Source organism: Anopheles arabiensis, chromosome 2 (assembly GCF_016920715.1).
Source record: "Anopheles arabiensis isolate DONGOLA chromosome 2, AaraD3, whole genome shotgun sequence".
Taxonomy (NCBI): domain Eukaryota; kingdom Metazoa; phylum Arthropoda; class Insecta; order Diptera; family Culicidae; genus Anopheles; species Anopheles arabiensis.
Genome location: NC_053517.1, coordinates 71,963,969 through 71,982,577, shown reverse-complemented (window position 1 = coordinate 71,982,577; position 18,609 = coordinate 71,963,969). Strand labels below are relative to the sequence as shown.

At 50.6% G+C, this 18,609-nt stretch overlaps 2 protein-coding genes across 3 annotated transcripts; one reads left to right on the top strand and one right to left on the bottom strand.

Annotated features, from left to right (window-relative positions):
* Positions 1-1,855: 1,855 nt before the first annotated feature.
* LOC120897958 (small subunit processome component 20 homolog) lies at positions 1,856-12,298 on the top strand. Its single transcript, XM_040303213.1, is given in 6 exon segments — positions 1,856-6,261; positions 6,348-6,586; positions 6,588-9,223; positions 9,299-9,464; positions 9,560-10,531; positions 11,631-12,298. Coding segments are annotated over 6 exon segments (8,841 nt in total). The 5' UTR covers positions 1,856-1,952; the 3' UTR covers positions 12,150-12,298.
* Positions 12,299-12,369: 71 nt separating this feature from the next.
* On the bottom strand, positions 12,370-17,473 carry LOC120897957 (calnexin-like). Of its 2 annotated transcripts, none has more exons than XM_040303211.1 (7): positions 16,682-17,473; positions 16,123-16,533; positions 15,914-16,047; positions 15,223-15,811; positions 15,008-15,148; positions 14,560-14,688; positions 12,370-13,852 (listed from the first exon to the last, which is right to left on the bottom strand). In XM_040303211.1, the coding sequence occupies exons 1-7, from the start codon at positions 16,802-16,804 to the stop codon at positions 13,472-13,474; spliced, it is 1,908 nt and encodes a 635-aa protein (XP_040159145.1). In that variant the 5' UTR covers positions 16,805-17,473; the 3' UTR covers positions 12,370-13,471. The 2 variants fall into 2 exon arrangements, with proteins under 2 accessions (XP_040159145.1, XP_040159146.1); XM_040303212.1 differs by lacking the exon at positions 14,560-14,688 and adding an exon at positions 14,256-14,375 and having other exon boundaries at positions 16,682-17,472.
* Positions 17,474-18,609: the final 1,136 nt, after the last annotated feature.

Genomic DNA, 18,609 nt, shown 5'->3' with positions numbered 1-18,609 from the left:
AGTGATCTACAAATATCTGCTCGATACTAATAACGTCAAAATTGTTCGTATATGTCCCTTTTTATCAGCACATTTGCGGTCCTGGAACCAATTATTATACTTTTCATACAAATCGTATGGAAGAGCTTCCCCATAACGAGTTTGTCTTATAACAGGTGAGTTACTGGAACAGATTAAACTCGTTATGAGGAGTTCCACAGTACATATTTTGATGTGAATGGCAAAGGTGAAAAGAATTTCATAACAGTTGTGTTGTAAAATTTGTCGTTTCGAGAAATTAATAGAATTGCTAAAGATTCCAAATTAAAACATAACAATCTTTTGCATTAAAGGCAAAGCAGTTATTCAAATATCTTATTGTGTTTTTCCTTCTCAATTTTGTTTTACATTGTTTCGAGTTTTCTAGCCGTGCATACAATTAAAACCATAGTTTTGGTTCTATATCTGTAAGAATCGGGGCAGAATATTATTACCCCAAGAAGGAGTGAATGAATTTTAAGGGGGTTAACTCGTACTGTGGAAGACAGTCGTTGATCAGATCGTGATAAAGATACACCGCATTGAACGAATAGGAAAAAATCTGATGTCATCGTTCATGGACTTCATATGTCGTTTATCGGTCATCATACGTTTTCATTATACTCTGTTTCCATTTTTACATATAACTGAGTAACGATCAATATTCAATAAATCTATAAGTTGCTTTCGTATTAGCGCGGATCTCAAATGGCTTGACGTGGATGTCGCGGTTTTGAAATCGAGCTCTGCATTAGAGATGGGTAAAGTTGATAACAATTCATAGTCGACACCGATCCGACTCCGATAAATTCCTAATGGACTCAGCAAGGTAGGTCCGCGCTGCAATATCTGGAGTCGTTTGGAATCGTCCGAAATGGCCCGGAGTCGTCCGGAGTTGTCCGGAATCGCCTGGAGTCGCCCAGAGTCAGAGTCGTCCGTAGTCGCCCGAAGTCGTCCGAAGTCGCCCAGAGTAGTCCGGAGTCGTCTGAAGTCGTTCAGAGTCGTCCGGAGTCGTTCGGAGGTGTCCGGAGTCACCCAGAGTCGGAGTCTTCGGAGTCGTTCGGAATCACCCGGAGTTGAGTCGTCCGGAGTCGTCTGAAGTCGTCTGGAGTCATCCAGAATCGGCTGCAGACGGAGTCATCCGGAGTCATCTGGAGTCGGCCGAGGTCGACCTGTATAGGAAGTGCACGCGCAAAGTGAAAGACAAAAAAATACAACGAAAGGAAATGTTTGATCACAAGCACATTAAACCACACGGCTTCTCTTGACCCCGACCAACTCTGATTCCGAATGACTCCGTGCGACTCCGACGACTCCGACTCCGGGCGACTCCGGACGACTCCGAATAACTCCGGACGACTCCGAACGACTACAGACGATTTCGGACGACTCGGGACGACTCAGACTCCGAACGACTCCGGGCGACTCCAGACAACTCCGGACGACTCCGACTCCGGCCGTCTCCGGACGACTCCGACTCCGGGTGTCTCCGGACGACTCCGACCTGGCGACTCGAACGACTCCGACTCCGGGCGGATCTAGTGGTTCCATTTTGCTGGAGTCGGAATCGGACTAATAATAGTCGGATATTAGGGATAACACTGTAACACTATATATTACGGGTAAATAACTATGATTCACATAATTATAAAAGATACAGAGCGAAAGAAATAAACAAATATCGTAGATGATCGTCTAACGGACATATTGGGATAGATTTGAAAATATCATCCCCTTTTAATATAAATAGTATTTTCATCGGACTATGACATCAAAAGTGTACCTCACATTAATGTTCTATGCACCTTGTGCGTATTGACAGCTGAATGTTATTGTTTGTATCCAACACGTGCGCGTAGGCACCCGGTTTCATGTGATAATTTCGGCGTGTTCGTGGTGTTTTACAAAACTAGTGGTTACTCTCGACGGAAAACATGAAAAATCGACCGTTGAAGCATAAGGCTTCGAACGCGTTTAGCTTTAAATCGTTCCGAGAGCGCATCAACGAAATCGATGTGCGCCGCGGGGCACTGTACCGCGTGGAGACTGACTATGAGCTGCCTGAAACCGAGGACGGTACCTTCTTCCAGCAGGCGCTAGTGAAATGGTCCCTGCAAAATCTCACCGACGAGTACACCGGCTACCAGCGGGGCTTCAAGGAGACGGCCACGCTGCCGATGCTGCTGTTCCACAAAGAGGCCATCGTCAAGCACCTGTCCAGCTGTCTGTCGAAAGCCACCGACGATGCGCTGGAACCGCTGCTCGAGCTGGTGGTTGCACTGGCGAAGGATATGCGGAAAGAGTTTCGACCGTACTTTACCGGGCTGTTCGAGGTGATTGTACCGTTTCTGCACTCCGACAGCGCGGATCGGGTCGAGTGGACGTTGCTGTGCCTGGCGCACTTGTTCAAAACGCTGCGCAGCTTCCTGCGAAGCGACTTCTCGCTCACCTTTAACCGGCTGCTGCCTTTGCTGGACGAAACGAGAAGCCCACCGCACGCGATAGACTTTGCAACGGAATGTCTCGGGTATTTGGCGCGCGACCTGAAAGACAAGGGAGCGTTCATACGGCTGATGCTGAAATGGCAAATGCAGAACGAGGCGTACACGTTCGCCTGCGGGCGGCTGCTGTTCGAGCTGCTGCACGGTGTGCAGGAGCAATTCCACGCGACGGCAAAGCAAACGCTGCTCCAGCTGTACAGTATTCTGCAGCAGCTGGAAGGGACGGAGGCGGATCACCTACAGGACATACTGACCCAAACGGTGACCGATATAGTGGAACGCATCCAGCCGGAGGGCATTCACGTGTTCTGGGAAACGATGCGCAGCACCATCGATGGATGTTTGGCGACGTTCGAAGCTCAAGGGGAAACGAAGAAGACTGTCTCGAAGGAAGCGAGCTCAGCGATGGTAGAGCATGAGGAAGGAAAGGTCGTACAATATTTGACCCGACTGCTGCAGCTGAACGGAATTGTGCTGGAGCATCAGTATGGGCGACTGTTGGGTGACGCACTGTCGCCCACCGTGTCCCAGCTGATCCGGCTACTAACCTGCTTCACCTCACCGACCATCGAGTACAAGGAAACGATCGTGAAGCACATTATAGTGTTGCTGCGCTCCAAGCATCTGCCGCTGACGCAGCTGGAGGCGAGTCGATTAACGATGAACGTGCTCCTGCTCGATCACCGTCCACTGTACGACCGTTTCATCGACGCCACGGTACTCTGCCCAATGTTTGAAGCTCTCATATGGCCCAACTTTGTGAAGCGACTTGAGCTGGAGCTGGACGATGAACGGTTGAGCTTTTTGGCCGCGCTGCTGCTAAAGAAAACGCCACTCTGTGGCAATGGGTTGGAGCTGGAAAACTGGAAACCATTCCCGATAAACGTCGTGGCCGGGGGAAACCTGGAGGCTTGCATGAAAAAGGCAATAACAGTCAGCCCAGTGGAGGTGCTGGATAGTAGCGAAACTTATTTGAGCGCTTTAATCGTTTTACCCCATCTGAGCAACTTTCGGCCCAAAACCGTAGCCAACAATGCCATCCTGGAGTTTGTCCGGCACACCGCAGAATCGCTCCAGTCGGGTGCGATGCGGGAACTGTCCGATGCGGCGGATAGAATGGTGGAACTAGCGGCGGTTGCGGTGGAAACGGTCGTCCACCTGCAGGAGATGGAAGGCAAGGCGTACTTCGATCTGCTGGAGTGCCTGCTGCCGATAGTAACCAAGCGCGAGTGTCTGCTGCTCAACAGCGTCCATCTGCTGCTCGTTCACATTGCGAACCAGCGCAAAAGTGGCATCACCTACGCGCGCTTCAAGCGAGTCCAGCCCGTCATACACCCGCTCATGGCATCCTACGACAGCAGCGTGCGACGGTTGGCAAGTGCTATAATGGCCTTTTTCGCCGAGCTTCCGGAGCTGGTCAGCAGCACCGGCCCATTGTACGGTACGCTGGCCCAGATCGAATGTATCGAGCCGCAGATTCAAACCTACCGCCAGCAAGTGATTCTGTTCCAGAATCTAGCGTACGAAAGTCAGCTCTGCAACCAGGCGGCCGAAGTGGCGCGCAACGAATGGACGGAAACGGTGATTCGGTACATGCTGTCCGTGTTTGCCGTCAATTTCAAGCTGCTGTGGGAACCGGCCGGCACGATCGTGCAGTCGTACGCGGACAATGGCGTCAAAGCGGACGAGGAACTGTTTTGGAGAGTGTTCGATACGATGCTAAAGATGGCGGAAGAGCAGAAGGCCCACGAAGAGATTGGAAGTCCAGAATCCTCGGAGGCGGCAGTAAAACACGATGAAACGGGTACTGATGGATCGGGCAATGATAATGACGATTCGAACGGTGAAGCTGGCAGCGACAGTGAGCAGGAGGAGGAAGAGCAAGTGGAAGAGAACGAGCAGCAGAAGCGGGCGAATGCACTGTTTTCGAAGGTGGTGGAATTCTTCCCCAAAAAATCACACATTGACTTCATGAACGTGCGCATACAACAGCTCCGCATGCTGCACCGCTGTTCCACGTTTTGCCGCTCAAAGGGGGACCGCATCGCGGAGCGGTTCTTTGCCTTTCTCGAGCATGGCAAAGCACGCGACGCCAGCATCGACGCGGAGGAGGAAGCACCGGACCAGTCCTACAAACGGGCGCGCGAAATCAAGCGTAAAAGCAGCAAATCCGCCGGCTCTGGCATACATCAGGTGCTGCTGTGCTATCTGAAAATATGCACCGAGCTTACGTCGAAGTCGGTGCGCAAGCATGCCGATCGGCTGTACGAGACGTACGAAACGCTTGTCAGCAGCCGCAACGAGGAAATCCAGAAGGTGGCGCTGAACGGCATATTTACGCTCGGCGGGTCGCAGCTCACGCCGTACAAAGACTTTATCAGCCGGCTGACGAGCGAGAAGACGCTGAAGCAAGCGCTGCTGTCCGTGTTCGTACCGTCGGACGAGCTGGAGGACGAGCAGGAGGACGGTGGCTTTACCAGTGCCAGCGGACGCACGAAGGTGGCGGAGGAGCACCGGCCAATGGTGGTGCAGCTGGTGCTGAAGGTGTTGGATGGCAAGATCAAACAGAACCTTGGCAATGGTGGACCGGGAGGGCAGCATAAAGCGACCCTGCTCACGTTTATCGGGCGCCTGCGCATCGAAGAGCTAGATCTGCTGCTCGAACGTTGGTTCGCGCCCTATCTGGCACAGTTGAAGACCACTCCGCTGGAAACGGTACGCTGCATTACGGCCGCCCTTGCGGAGGGCGTTGAGCTGGTTCCTACAGTGCCGCCTGTCAGGGTGAAAACGCTGCTCAACTTCCTGGCTGCCCTGCAAACGGAAATTGCACCCATGAAGAAGGCTTCGTACGCCGCAAAGCTTATGCATTTGAAAATATGTTTCGATGCACTGCTGCTGCCGCTCGATCACAGCATTTACAAAAAGTATAAAAATCAAGCACTGGTAGCACTGGTGGACCTGTTCGACCAGTACGATGCGAGCTACCAGTGGACGGACGACGAGCTGGACGCTGTCCTGTACGTTCACGTGTGGCCACAGCTGCAGCTACTGCCGAGCGATAGTATTCACACGCCGACGCCGCTGCTCAAGCTGCTGCTAATGTGGAGCCAAAGTGAACGCCTGTACGTCCTGCTGCAGCGCCACCCTCCCGTCGAACGGCAGACGGAGACGGAGGGGGAAAGTGAACCGGCGACGGGCGACGAAACAACACCACCGTCCATGACACCACTCGATGCAATGATCTGTCTGTTGCGTGGTTCGCAGACGAAAGGCAACGTGTGCAAGCAAATCTTTACCGCACTCGCCGCCATGCTGGACGGCGACGAGCGAAACAGTGCGGAGGAGCAGGGCCGCATCCGGGAGGAAGATTCCGACCGCGTCGGCAATCGTAGCCGGTTGCTGATACCGTACGTGCAGGATTTGCTGCAGTACATACGGCACCAGGTCAGGAGCAAGAAGACGATCTCGAGCGATCTGCTGCTCATTCTAACACGGCTGGCCGAGTCGGGCATGATCGGTAGCGACCAGAAGGACGAGGAGCGCATCGAGAAGGATCGTGTGTCGCTGCTGAACCTGCTGTTCCCCATACTGGCCAGAAAGGTGCACGAGGTAGGGGACGAGCGGTCGGGCGAGGATATCAGACGCTTGCACATTATCATCGCACGCCTGTTAAACGATATCGACGACCCGCTGCAGTATCTGAAACAGTTGGCGCTATCGCTTCAGAATGTGAAAAATCGCGGTGAGTACTCGCTACCACTACGGCGCGCCGAAATAGGCGTAAAGATACATTTTAACCCGTTTTCGAACGCTTTCTATATTCTACAGGAGCGAGAAAGATATTGCTGCAAATATTCGACCGGCTTGCTTGCCGTTCGCCCGAGATGCAGCTGATCTGCACGCTCGTCCATGGGCTGAACGCAATGGATCGGCGGTGGGTGGACCAGCCAGACAACGTGGCCCGTACGACGGCCTTCCGATCGATCGACCAAATGCTGTCGGAAGACGCGCCGGACGGTCAGCGAATGACGGGCAACGTTGCGATCGTGTTTTCTCTCCCAAGCCTTTCACGTGTTGCAGTCCGAGAAAGACTTTACCGTGCGGCAGAACGCGTGCGAGTACGTGTGCAAGGTGGTGCTGCACCTGGCGTCCGCGAACGAGTGGTCCGCCGAGCTGCATTACTGCCTCGACCGCATCGTCCTGCACAACATCGCCGCCGGCTTCAAGCACAAGGGAGCGGGCGGTGAGCGGCGCAACGAGTCGATTCAGCTGCTCGGCGAACTGAGCCGCACCGTGGGCAAACCGGGCGTAACGACACACCCGCAGTGTCGCGTGTTTGCCGAGCTGTGGCATTTTACGGGCGCGGGCGACGGTGCCGAGCGGGACTTTTTCGAAAACATTACGCACCTGCAAACGTACAAGCATCGCAAGGCGATGAAGCGGCTTGCCGCCAAGCTGGCCGCTATGGCCGACGAGGCAAAGGCCAGCGGCGGCAACAGCCGGGACACAATCGGAGCGGCCGGACCGACGTCACGCACCATCGTAAACTATTTGCTGCCGATCGTGTCGCACTACATCTGCCACGATGAGTACAAAAAGCAGACGAATCTGGTGGAGGAGGCGGGCAACTGCATCATCAACCTGTGCCGGCTGCTGCCCTGGCGCGGCTACCACACGGTACTGCAGCAGTACTTGCGAAAGCTGAAACACTCGTGGGAGTACCAGAAGCAGCTGCTGCGCATCGTGATCGGCATAATGGATGCGTTTCATTTCGATCTGTCCGCGGCGGCGACTGTGGATGCGGAGCATCCGGTCGAAGCTAAAGGTGGTGCTGCCGCTAACGCATTGATGAACAAAAAGCTGCTGCTACAGGATGAATCGGTGGAGGAAGCAGAGGAAACGGCCCCACCCGCTGCACCGGAAGGCGAGGAAAAGCCGAAGGAAGATGCAAACGAAGAGCAAGATGCCGAAGATGAGGGCAAGGAATCGGAGGAGGAGGAGGACGCTGAAAGCGTGATCGAGGACGAGGAGGAAGTGGAACCGACGGCCCGATGTGACCCGGAGGAGGCATTGCGGGTGGCGCGCGATATCGTGCACGACATATCGAAAACGATCATACCGAGTCTGCTGTCCTCGTTCAACTTTGCCACCGAAGCGCCCGTAACGACGGGCGGTGGCGGGCAGATGGACCGGAAGGCGCGGTTCGCAAAGCAGCGCACGGAAATGCTGAAGCTCCCGATAGCGATCGCGATAGTGAAGCTGTTCATGAAGCTGCCGCGCAAAGAGATCGAGCTCAATCTGCCCCGGCTGATTATCAAGGTGATTACGTTCCTCAAGTCGCGGCTAAAGCTGGCCCGCGTTCAGGCCCGCAACACGCTCGCCCACATTACGCTCGAGCTGGGCCCGTCCTATCTGTCGTTCGTGCTGCAGAACTTGCTGGCTATGTTGACGCGCGGGTTCCAGCGCCACGTGCTGACCTTCACCGTCCACACGGTGGTCGAGCGGGCGCAGCAGCATCTCGCATCCGGGCCGGTGCTGGAAAACATACTCCAAACGGTGGTGCACATCTGCACCGAGGACATTTTCGGCCAGCTGATCGGGCTGCTGAACGGGACCACCATTGAGACGGGTTCGCTGAAGAAGACCAACATGCCGGAATCGAAATCGAGCCGCAAGCCCTACCAAACGCTCTACATCTTGGCGAAGCACGTGCAGGAGCGCATGCTGGCCGACCTGTTCGTGCCGTTCCGCACCGTGCTGAGCAAGTACCGGACGCACCAGACGGTGGCCAAGGTGCAGGACGCCTTTCACCAGATAGCGGAGGGCCTGGTAGCGAACGAAACGATCAGCCCGGAAGCGCTGCTCGTGTTCGTGTACGGTATGGTGACGGGGAAGGTCTTCACCCAATGCGCCGTTGCCGGTGCGGACGGAGAGCAGGAGGACCTGCAGCAGCGGCAGCAGCAGCAGTCGGAAGAGGAGAAAAAGCGCGCGGCAAAGAAACTGCTCGGCAATGTGCCGAAACCGGGCAGCATCTACATCATTCCGGACGAACCGAAGCGGCACGGATCGGCGGCCGCCACCAGCGCGCTGGATCTGATCCTGGCAAAGACGGAAGGCAACGATCCCACCTTCCTGGAGTGTGGTCTGGAGCTGCTGCAAAGCTTCATCCGGCGCAAGCAGGTGGGAACGCGCAGCAGCGACACGGAGCAGGTAGAGCTGCTGATTCAGCTGATCGATCCGATCGTGCCGACGTTGGTGGAATCACTCGATTCGAAGCATTCGAAAATCATTTGCCATTCGATCAACTGCTTTAGCGCACTGTTGGCTACAGAGTGGCCACTGAAAAGTTTCCAGCAGCCCGAAACGCTCGACGCGATCGTGGCGGCGATCTTCACCATACTGCACCGCTACAACACGGTCGCGCTCGACGTGAACAATCCCAACATCGGCATGGTGCGGGCGAGCTTCCGGGCGATCGTCGCCGTGCTGAAGTACGCCAACGCGTCGTACAGCTTCACGGAAGAGCAGCTGCGTCTGCTGGTGATGTACATCGAGCAGGATTTGGCGGTCGGTGGAGGTCGCCAAACGACTGCGTTCGTGCTGTTGCGTTCGCTGCTCGGCCGGCGCTACAGCTTCAGCGAGCTGCAGCAGCTGATGAGCAAGGTGTTTGAAATGTGCGTGCGGTCGGAAAGCGATACAGAGCGGTAAGTGGGCAGTATGCAGGTGTTCGAAGAGGGTTGTTTTATTCTAACTGGACTCATCTTCGTTTTTTTTTGTAGAGCGGAATGTCGACAAAACATAGTAGATTATGTCATGAACTACCCAACGAGCAAGAAGGTAAAGAACTATCTGCTTTTCTTTGTCGATCAACTGCAATACGAAGTGCTGTCGGGACGTGAATCTGCTTGCCTGCTGCTGAAAACGCTGTTCCAGAAGTTGCCCAAGGTAAGCCACAGTTGTTTGGTTGGCCTCTTTTTGTAAAATTTAACCTATTAACACAATCACACCCTTCTTTTCCGCTTCCTGACGACGACCCGCAGTCGACGATCGACCAAACCAACAGTGCGCTGTTCTTTGCGCTCGGCGTCCGGCTGGTCAACGAGGACGACACCGACATCCGAACGCTCGTGGCCGAATGCATCGAAACGCTGCTAAAGAGGCTCGATCCGAGCGAAAAAAGCTCACTGGTGAAGATCATCCAGGACATGCTCGGCGATCGATTGCTCAAGCACCGCGAGCTGGGCACGCAGTTGCTGCTGCGCATACTACACAGCCAACCTACAGAGCGCTTCATCCGCTCCTGGCTGCCGAACGTGCTGCCCGCGCTCTTGCAGAACCTGGTGCCGCCAACGAGCGCCGCACTGAGCGCGGACGGAAAATTCGTTAAACCGCTCGCACCGAGCGTAACGCTGCTGACCGCTGATCCGAGCGGTGACCATCTGATCATACAGACGCAGAACGTGTTTGCGGAGTTGCTCCGGCTGCAGCCGGCTATGCTGACGGCGGCCCAGTACAACGATACGATTGACGCGCTAGCGTACACCGCCCAGTCGCTGCTGAGCAGCGGGCACCAGTGGGTACGATTCGGCGCCCTGAAGCTGCTGTACCAAATTATGAACGAGCTAGATTTCGACGCCATCCACGAGCGCATCCGATCTTTGCGCAGCAAGCGCAATGACGCGGAGCCGGAAGCGGAGGAAGAGTTGGACAGTGACGACAACCCGGGCGGTAGACAATTCTTGTTCCAGTCGCCGCTGCGTGACTGCAAAACGCTAACACTGGACCTTTGCGCCCAGCTTTCCCCGCACAGTGCGATGGTGAGCGAGAGCGACGACGAAGCAGCCGGGCTCGTCACGCAGCTGCTGTTCCTGATCGCGAACATTCTGCGTGCAGTGCCGCTGGAGAAGAAGGAAAAGGCGTCATCGAAAAGGATCAATCTACACTGGCTGGTGCGCCGGGTGCGATATGTAGTGCAGGGCGAAATCTTCAAGACGCCTCACATATTTACACTGGTACGTACACCTCCCTCTGAAGCATCTCCAAGGGTTGTGCTAGGGCCAGTGGTTCAAAAGTGTCACTGTCAATGTCATAAAATAATCTGACTGAAACAAAATCCATGTCAGCATCACGTACTCAATAGTTATAATCAAATGTGATACTCAAAACGATTGACGTGATCAATGCATGCTGCATGACATTTTTGCAATCAACGCTTGGTCAGTCACTATGTCATGAAATGTTTTAACTGTGATCAGTTCTGCAAAGTTTGACTGACGCAAGTCCTGCCAAAATGTAGCTGAAACAAAATAATGTCAGCGGCACGAGCTCTACTGTGATGATCAGAGGTGAGACTCAAACAGTTGGTGCGACCATGCTTGGTGGCATTGTGTGCAACCAACTCTTGGTCAGTCACTTGGTCGCGACATTTACAGTCGGTGATCACCCCGGTGATCACCCTGGGAAATATGCGGTGCGTGTGAGTTGTTCCAAGACACAAAATGAGCATGGTTTTTTCGCTCTGTTTCACCCGACAGACAATTAAAGCAGACAGAGTGAGAAAGCGTGCACATTTTGCTGCTTGGGACTACACGCCAAATATATTGCAAGAGTGTCGTGATTATCATCGACAGAAAATGTCGTGACCAATTTGGTGATCAAAAGTTGGGTGGAAAACAAAATGTCATCAAGCATGTGATTGGACCAACAACTTTTTGAGTCTCACCTCGGATCATCTGCGTTATGTACGTGATCTGATTTGAGCTTCGTTTCAGTCATGAGTGTTGGTGACTGAAACAATGGCATTTGGCAGCACTGTTCACAACTAGAAAGAGTCATGATTATGCTTGCCGGCATTAAGCTCAGCTTGTGATTCTGAGTATCGCAGTTGACTTAAGCTCTCGCATGTCGTGTGAGGTTGTGTTGTGATCATGACCCACTTTCATTGAGTATCTGCAATGAGCATCAAGCTGCCGCGGATATGTTCATTGTTTTCGTTGGTGAATATCTCGTGATGCTCATAACATTTTAGAGCACTGGCTGAGGCAACTCGTGTTTTTTCTTAACGTGTGTTTTCTAACTCTTCTTTACTCTCTCTCTCTTAAACCTTATTAGCGCAAGCACGCACTACACTGGATGTCATCGGTGGTCGCGATCTTGGAGCAGGACACGCTGGAACAATTGGCCCCCTCCTTGCTAATACCGGCCATCCGGGAGCTGACCGCTCAGGATATATCCGGCTCACGGTCCGGTAATGATCCATCGAAGGTTTCGCTGCGCAAGGTGGCCGCTAAGGTGGGCAAGGACATCAGCGTACGCCTTGGCGCGGAACAGTACGATAAGATGCGGAACGCGATCGAGGAATCGCTGCGCCGAAAGCGCACGAACCGTAGGATGGAGCTGGCGCAGGAGAAAATCAACTTCCCGATGGCGGCCGCACGCCGTAAGGAGGCGAAAAAGACGCGCACCAAGGAGGCGAAAAGGCGAAAGACGCAATCCTCCCTCGACGATCCGTTCGATCTGGAAGGAGCGGGCAATGGGGGCGTCATTCCGGGAATGAAACGCCGGGCCAAATCGGGCACTGGGTCAGTTCCAAAGAAACGGCGCAACATGGAGGCAATGTTTCGGGAGTGAGGCTCGTCCATTTCGTGTAACGGTTGGGCTTGCCCGGTTGGGCCGTGGTGTGTCACTTTTAATATCGTGTTATGTATTACAATAATTTTGCAATAATAAAATGATGAAATGCAAGTTATTGTTTCTTGTCACCTGGTGACAATTAGTGATTATACTGTTGCGATCTATCACCAAAAATAAGGACAAAGAAGAAAACAACATGAAACGTATATCAGATAGATCCTGTGTATGGTCAATTACGTTACGATTTATTTGTATTTAACCGGGGGCACTCGTGTTCATCGAGTTTTTATCGAGCATTCACACAGTGCGCTTTAGTGTTCAATCGAGCTAACTCTAGACTGAGGTTGAGTACAATCAAAAACTTGCTGCATTACAGGTTTTTTTTTAAATGATTTGTTCACACCTAAAACCAACACACAAAAATGCTACCTATAATATGGAATATAGTTGAACATCATCGCTGAACGCAAGAACCGGTCAGGTAGATGTATGAATATCAAAACGAAAACAACATTTTTCCTCTTACTTCAACGTGTAGTTCTAATTTACTCCGAAACAAATTGAAAGACAAAGGAAATCTCTAAATGCCACACATAATCAATGGATGAAACTATTTCAGCAGCTGCAAATGCACTTACATACCCACCCTCGCCCTTCCGTATGTTAGTTTAGAATCGTTCACTTAAACTAGAGCCATTTTTCCTTTGGTGCTAAGTATATATGCAAAAAAATGTATCCAAATTGCTTAACCGTTACGCTCTATTTACTGTTCCCCGCTCGTTTTTGTTGTTGTTTCGTCTGGTTTAATTTCAGCTAACAGAAGTACAAACGTAACGTTGTACACACCGCGGAGAAATGCATTATTGTAAGCAATAATTCGGCGATGGAAAAGCTAGCCTGACCTTAACTTGTTTGTTAACTTGCACACCCAGCAGGGGTCTCTTGGGAATAAATATGGGGCCGGTCCCGTGGGTGGAGCCGTTCACATGCGACTTGCGTAAGAATACACGCGTGCCCTATGCTCACACACGATTCGACCCAGCAGGGGTTAATTTTAGACCAGATCGAAAGCTATTAAGAACTATGTGAGATGAGCTAACAAAAAAAAAAAAGAAACCCGACTGTCAAGATAACTTAAAAGTTTGGAAATAATTATTGCATGTCTACGGGCACATACAGGCTGAGATAGAAGAAAACATTACATTACGGGCCCTTCCTCTCTAGGTGTCCTTTACCAATCGATACTATACCATGCAAACGCAACCACATCTAACGGCTCATAGGTTATTGTTCTACCATTCTATCTCCCCGCTTAGCTTCTAATCCTTGCGGGCTCTTCTCTTCTTAAGGCCTTCCCCGCCTTCCAAATTCTTGCTATCTACTGGTGCATCGCTTGACGATGCTTCCTCTTCACCGGCCTCCATTTCCTGAGCCTCTTCCTGTGCTTCGTCGTCTTCCTCGTCCTCTTCAGCCTCATCGCCGTCACGTTCGTCTTCATTCTCTGCGTACGCTTCGCCGGCACTGCTGGCTGACCGTGAACCGGAGGACCCCGTGGCTGCGGCATTCAGCTTTGTTTTACTCGATCGTCCATCGTCTTCCGCCTCCTCACCGGCACCACCGACCAGCTCGTCCTGCTCTTGCTCCGGTGCTGGATAATCGTCATTCTTCTTCTTGCGTCCAATTTCCGCCTTGGCGTCACCCTTCTCGCGAATAGATGAAAAAATATGGTTAAACATTTGGTGCAACATCTTGTTAGAAATACAATCACAATTTAGCATAGTCATGTGCTTTGCGAACCAGGAGATTCATACCGATCAAGTCTCTTTCGAAATGAATATTAAATCGGAATCTTGAGCTCAAAGAATCTTTGGGTACAGTCACACATTTTTAGAGTCCTTCTTCAAAGATTGTTAAACTATCAGGTTAATTAAACCCTTCATAATATTTAATCTTACGAATTGGGAAACTTTGTAGCTTATAAATTCAAAGATTCCTAAATCCCATGAACGATTTCAACCGATTCAGTGATTCATTTCGAAGATTCATTGCGAGTCATGAATCAGACACCGATTCACGCAGCACTAGTTTAGCAGTAAATGATACCTTGGTAAAGCACATGAAGTAGATCATTAAAGCAACTGGCAATCCTACTACTACTATCAATACAGCCCACATCCAGGGATTGCTGTTGCAGTACTTAAGCACACGCGAAACGAAGGTTTCCTAAAGTGGGGAGTTAACATTGAAGGAAAGGAAAAAGGCGGGTATTAGCAAATAACTACAGTTTAGCATACTGACGCGACGCATGGCGGACAACCGATGTTCAGGGAAACTTTGCTGAGCTGATTATACAATAGCATTTTGATTGTTATCGAGCCTACAATTGTGAACAGCAACATATAAAGACCTCTTTATCGCGTCGAGACCACAGGAACCATACGTAGGCAATCAATGGTATTGAGCAGTACACAAAGTATGCTCCCCAATAGCCTGGCTTGTAGTTAATGTACCGCATCGCTCGGTCCCATAGGGTTTGCTGCAGCAGTTGCACAGTTAAAACGCAATCGAAATGGTAACAAAAAAAAATGCAACGTATATATAAAAACTGCGATAAATGTTGACTTCGTAAACCGAAATAACTTGGATATGCCATTATGTTTCAAATTATGGTTGATAAAAGTGGACAAACCACACAAAAGTGCCATATATTAATGTGACCAAGCATAAATGTTTAGTCACCGAAATATCTCCGATAATCGGTGCAGTTAAACGGCATCGAAAACAGCAAAGAGAAAGTAAATCCGGATAACCTCAGCGGAACACCTTTATCCCTGTCCAACCTCGAACTAACTTACCGCCTGCCGATCAAGCGTCTTCACTTTGAGATCGAACGTTTGTGCAGCCCATTCGTCGGCAACGGATTCATCATCGCAAATAACAATGTTATCAAACAGTATATCGTTTGACATGGACCAAAGTTCGATGCCTACCGCGGCCTGTAACAAAAAAAAGGAAAAAAATATTTGATTTCTAACAGTAAATCACTCCCACAATCGAAAGTTTTACTCACAATCGGTGTCATTCGGAACGGCGTTAGATCTTCAAAGAAGTCCGGATTAGGAATCTTGCGCGGGGCCCACTTTCCTTGGTAGTTTACGTTAGCGATTAGCGGCGGGCGCCATTTGCCCTTGTAGTTAGGGTTCGGTACCATCGGAGCCTTCCACAAACCGCAACCAACCGCCTTCTCACACATCGGGTTCGGAATCAGGGGCGGTTCCCACTCACCATCCATATCGTTGTCCCAGTCCTCCGGCTTCACGGCCGAACTGTCCGGTACCATCTCCTCCACATCGTCCAACCAGCCGGCCGGCTTGGTAGCCTTCGGGTCGGGAATTTGTGCCGGTTCGTCCTCGTTCCAGTCGTCGGGTTTGGTCGCTTCGGGATCGGGGATTTTTTCGCGATCGTCCCAGTTCTCCGGCTTGCGGTCCTCCGGGTCATCGATTTCAGCAGGCGGGTTCACTGCCGGCGTAAAGTTGGTGAGCAACGAGCCCTCGTTGACGGTTTTGTGATCCACTCGTATGGTGTACGTGTTGTCCGGGCGAATAATCAATTGGTACAAATGGGGGCGTTTGTCTTTGAACGGATCATCAAGCCGATCTCTACACACGAAAAATAAAAAGCAAACGCAGCAAAAGCAGACGTGTAATTTCAATCAACGGCAACGAGAACAATGCACGAAACACCATCAAGCTGCTACTTACTTCTGCTTGTTGCAATGCTTCTCCGTGATGGTACCATTAATCGGGTTAACGTGTCGGAAAATGAAATGCAACTTTACGTCGTTGCCACACTTGTCCGGTCCGAACATAATCGTGTACGGTGTTTTGTCGTGGAACTTTACACATGAGACAACCAAAATGCGGTAAGCAAGATGCACACGAGACTACACGGCAACCGTGTTCGTACGTACCTGCTTCAGATCCTTCGTACCGTCGCCCACGGAAAGGAGCTTAATGTAGGAGCCACCGCATTCCTGGCCCTCCTGCAAGTTGACCTCGTACTGTACCACGAGCGGCTTGTCCTCGAACACGAATGGTCGGTTCAGCAGCAAAGGCGAAGCAATCGCAGCATGCTTCGCTTTCGATTTCAGCACCAACCCATAATCGTTCGCTAGAATCGGCCGCTGCGGCTGCTCGACCGCCCATTCGCCGTCGTATTTGGCCACCTCTTCGGCAGCGTCGTCTTTCTTGGCCTTTGACTTCACCCACCGCTTCTCGATGGCATTACTCGCACCATCGAACAGATCATCGAAATGTTCAGCAAAATACATACGCTTCGGGTCTACCGTTGGTGTTTCGTACTGCTCAGCATCCCCAGCCGGCTTCAGGACAAAACAAAGAACAAATAGTTTAATTCGCTTATCTCTGGGCACTAAGCACTAAGTGATAAAAAGGCACGCCTGGTGTGTTGTGTGCCGGATTACCAGGCCGGGCTAGCATAACACGTTACTTCACCCGCCGCAAACGTACCTGAGACTCGGTGGAAATTTCGTCATTTCCATGTACCACGGGGTTATGAAATAGTAGCACGGCGCTCAGCAAAGCAATCCGCCACAGCAGCGGTGACCACCGGGGTCTGTTTAATTTCATCATGCTCTACTTCCCTGGCCCAGCACTTGTCCCTTACTGTCCGCGTGCCGCGAGCTGTACTAACAATTTACCACCCAGTCAAATGCAGCACCTCACTTCAATGGTCGCACAAATTCGATTAGTACACGTATGACAAAACTATGAGCGCATGATCTCCACTGCCTGCTGCTCCGTCTGTCTGCCGGCAAACTCGTGATGCTACACTGCGTGTGTGTGTATGTGTTTATGTAAGTGTGTGTGTGTATATTGGCCCGGTTAGGGTCGAGGGGAGCAAGCCCCTGCTGGTACGCCCGTTCGTTCGCTTCCCAGCACTTCAATCAACGTTGTGCGCGGAACGAACACAGCGCCGCGATAGGGGAGCAAACACTTTTTGGGCTTCGTGGCAAGGATAATCAAATTAAAACTCCCTAAAATGATGCGAACATCCGCTCTGTGCAGCTACTTTTCACACGACGCTACCAATAGCACTGCAGCCAATCACTGGGCAAAAACTTTGAATGAAATTAATATTATTATTGCTCGTGCACGTTGCAAATTGCCCGTTCAACGTTTTACCAAAACTGTAGCCAGCTTTGACCCACAGAAATGTATCTCGAACGGAGAGAATGAGTTCACACTGCAGCCGAGAATGTAAATAAGATAATCAGCGAATTTTAGTTTATTCGTTGAAGGAATTGCCGGATAGTCCACTGCCCACGGATTAGCCAAACTGTTGTGTTAACGGAAAATGGTCAAGGTGCTTACAGTTGAGGTAGCTGGTGGTGAATTTAAAAACAAGAAACTATTGATGGTGAAAATGTTACATGCATTTTCTCGACGATTGATGGGAAACTTTGCATCCAAACAACGATTTGCATATTAGACTATAATAGAATGCCATTTATCTTGTACTTGTTGTTGGGCTGTCTTTTTACTACGTGCTGTTCAAAAATTTAAAAAAAATATATCTTTTTTAATACGAAGAGGAGGTTTGAAAAAAAAGCTGATTTCAAACATTAAATATTAATGAAAACACACAAAAACGCACGAAACAGTTAACATATTCTCTTTAAACAAACAAAAGAAACCCGTAATTAGATAGACGCCTCAACCCAAGTGCCACAAATCCACTAAACGACCACTAAACGGCTTCTAAACGACTCAAGTTCTCTACCTAAACGGAATATAGAAAGACTTCGTTTAGCAGACGGCAAACGACTCATGCATTCTAAAAATAGCAAAAAGCTGGTGGCGCTCTCTGTTGGTGGGATACCGCTTGGTTCATCGCTTGGAGGAGAGCTTTCTCATTCCCTCTGTACTGTTGTATGGGTTTCGCATTGAAGTTATGCATCGCTAGAACTAGAACGGCGATACGATTGTTTAAATTCTAAACTCCAATGGAAACCACCAGCACTGAAGCAAGTGAGATTAGAGTAAGAGAGCGGTACTTGTTCCGACGCAATGCGTTGCGATTTTGCCAAAATGTATGGGATTTGACAGACGCATCCGTTAACGACGCACGACGCAGCGTCAGAGTAGAAAAATTTCTATTTCGACGCACGTCGTGATGCGTCTGTCAAAATGGTTCAATCATATCGGGTGAAAATTGATATTTTTTCACGTTAAATTGTTTCGAGCGCAATTGAACGTGTAATTGGACTACTAAATAATTTTATTAACAAAACAAAATAAATGTAGAGAAAGTAATTTCGTAATTGCTGCAAAACAGGTGTGTGCGGGTCAGTATGCAATGTGCAATAATAAAGCGAAAACATGCTTTGCACTGTTTTGAGCAGAACTGGAAATGATTTTACAGTTGTAATTTAACA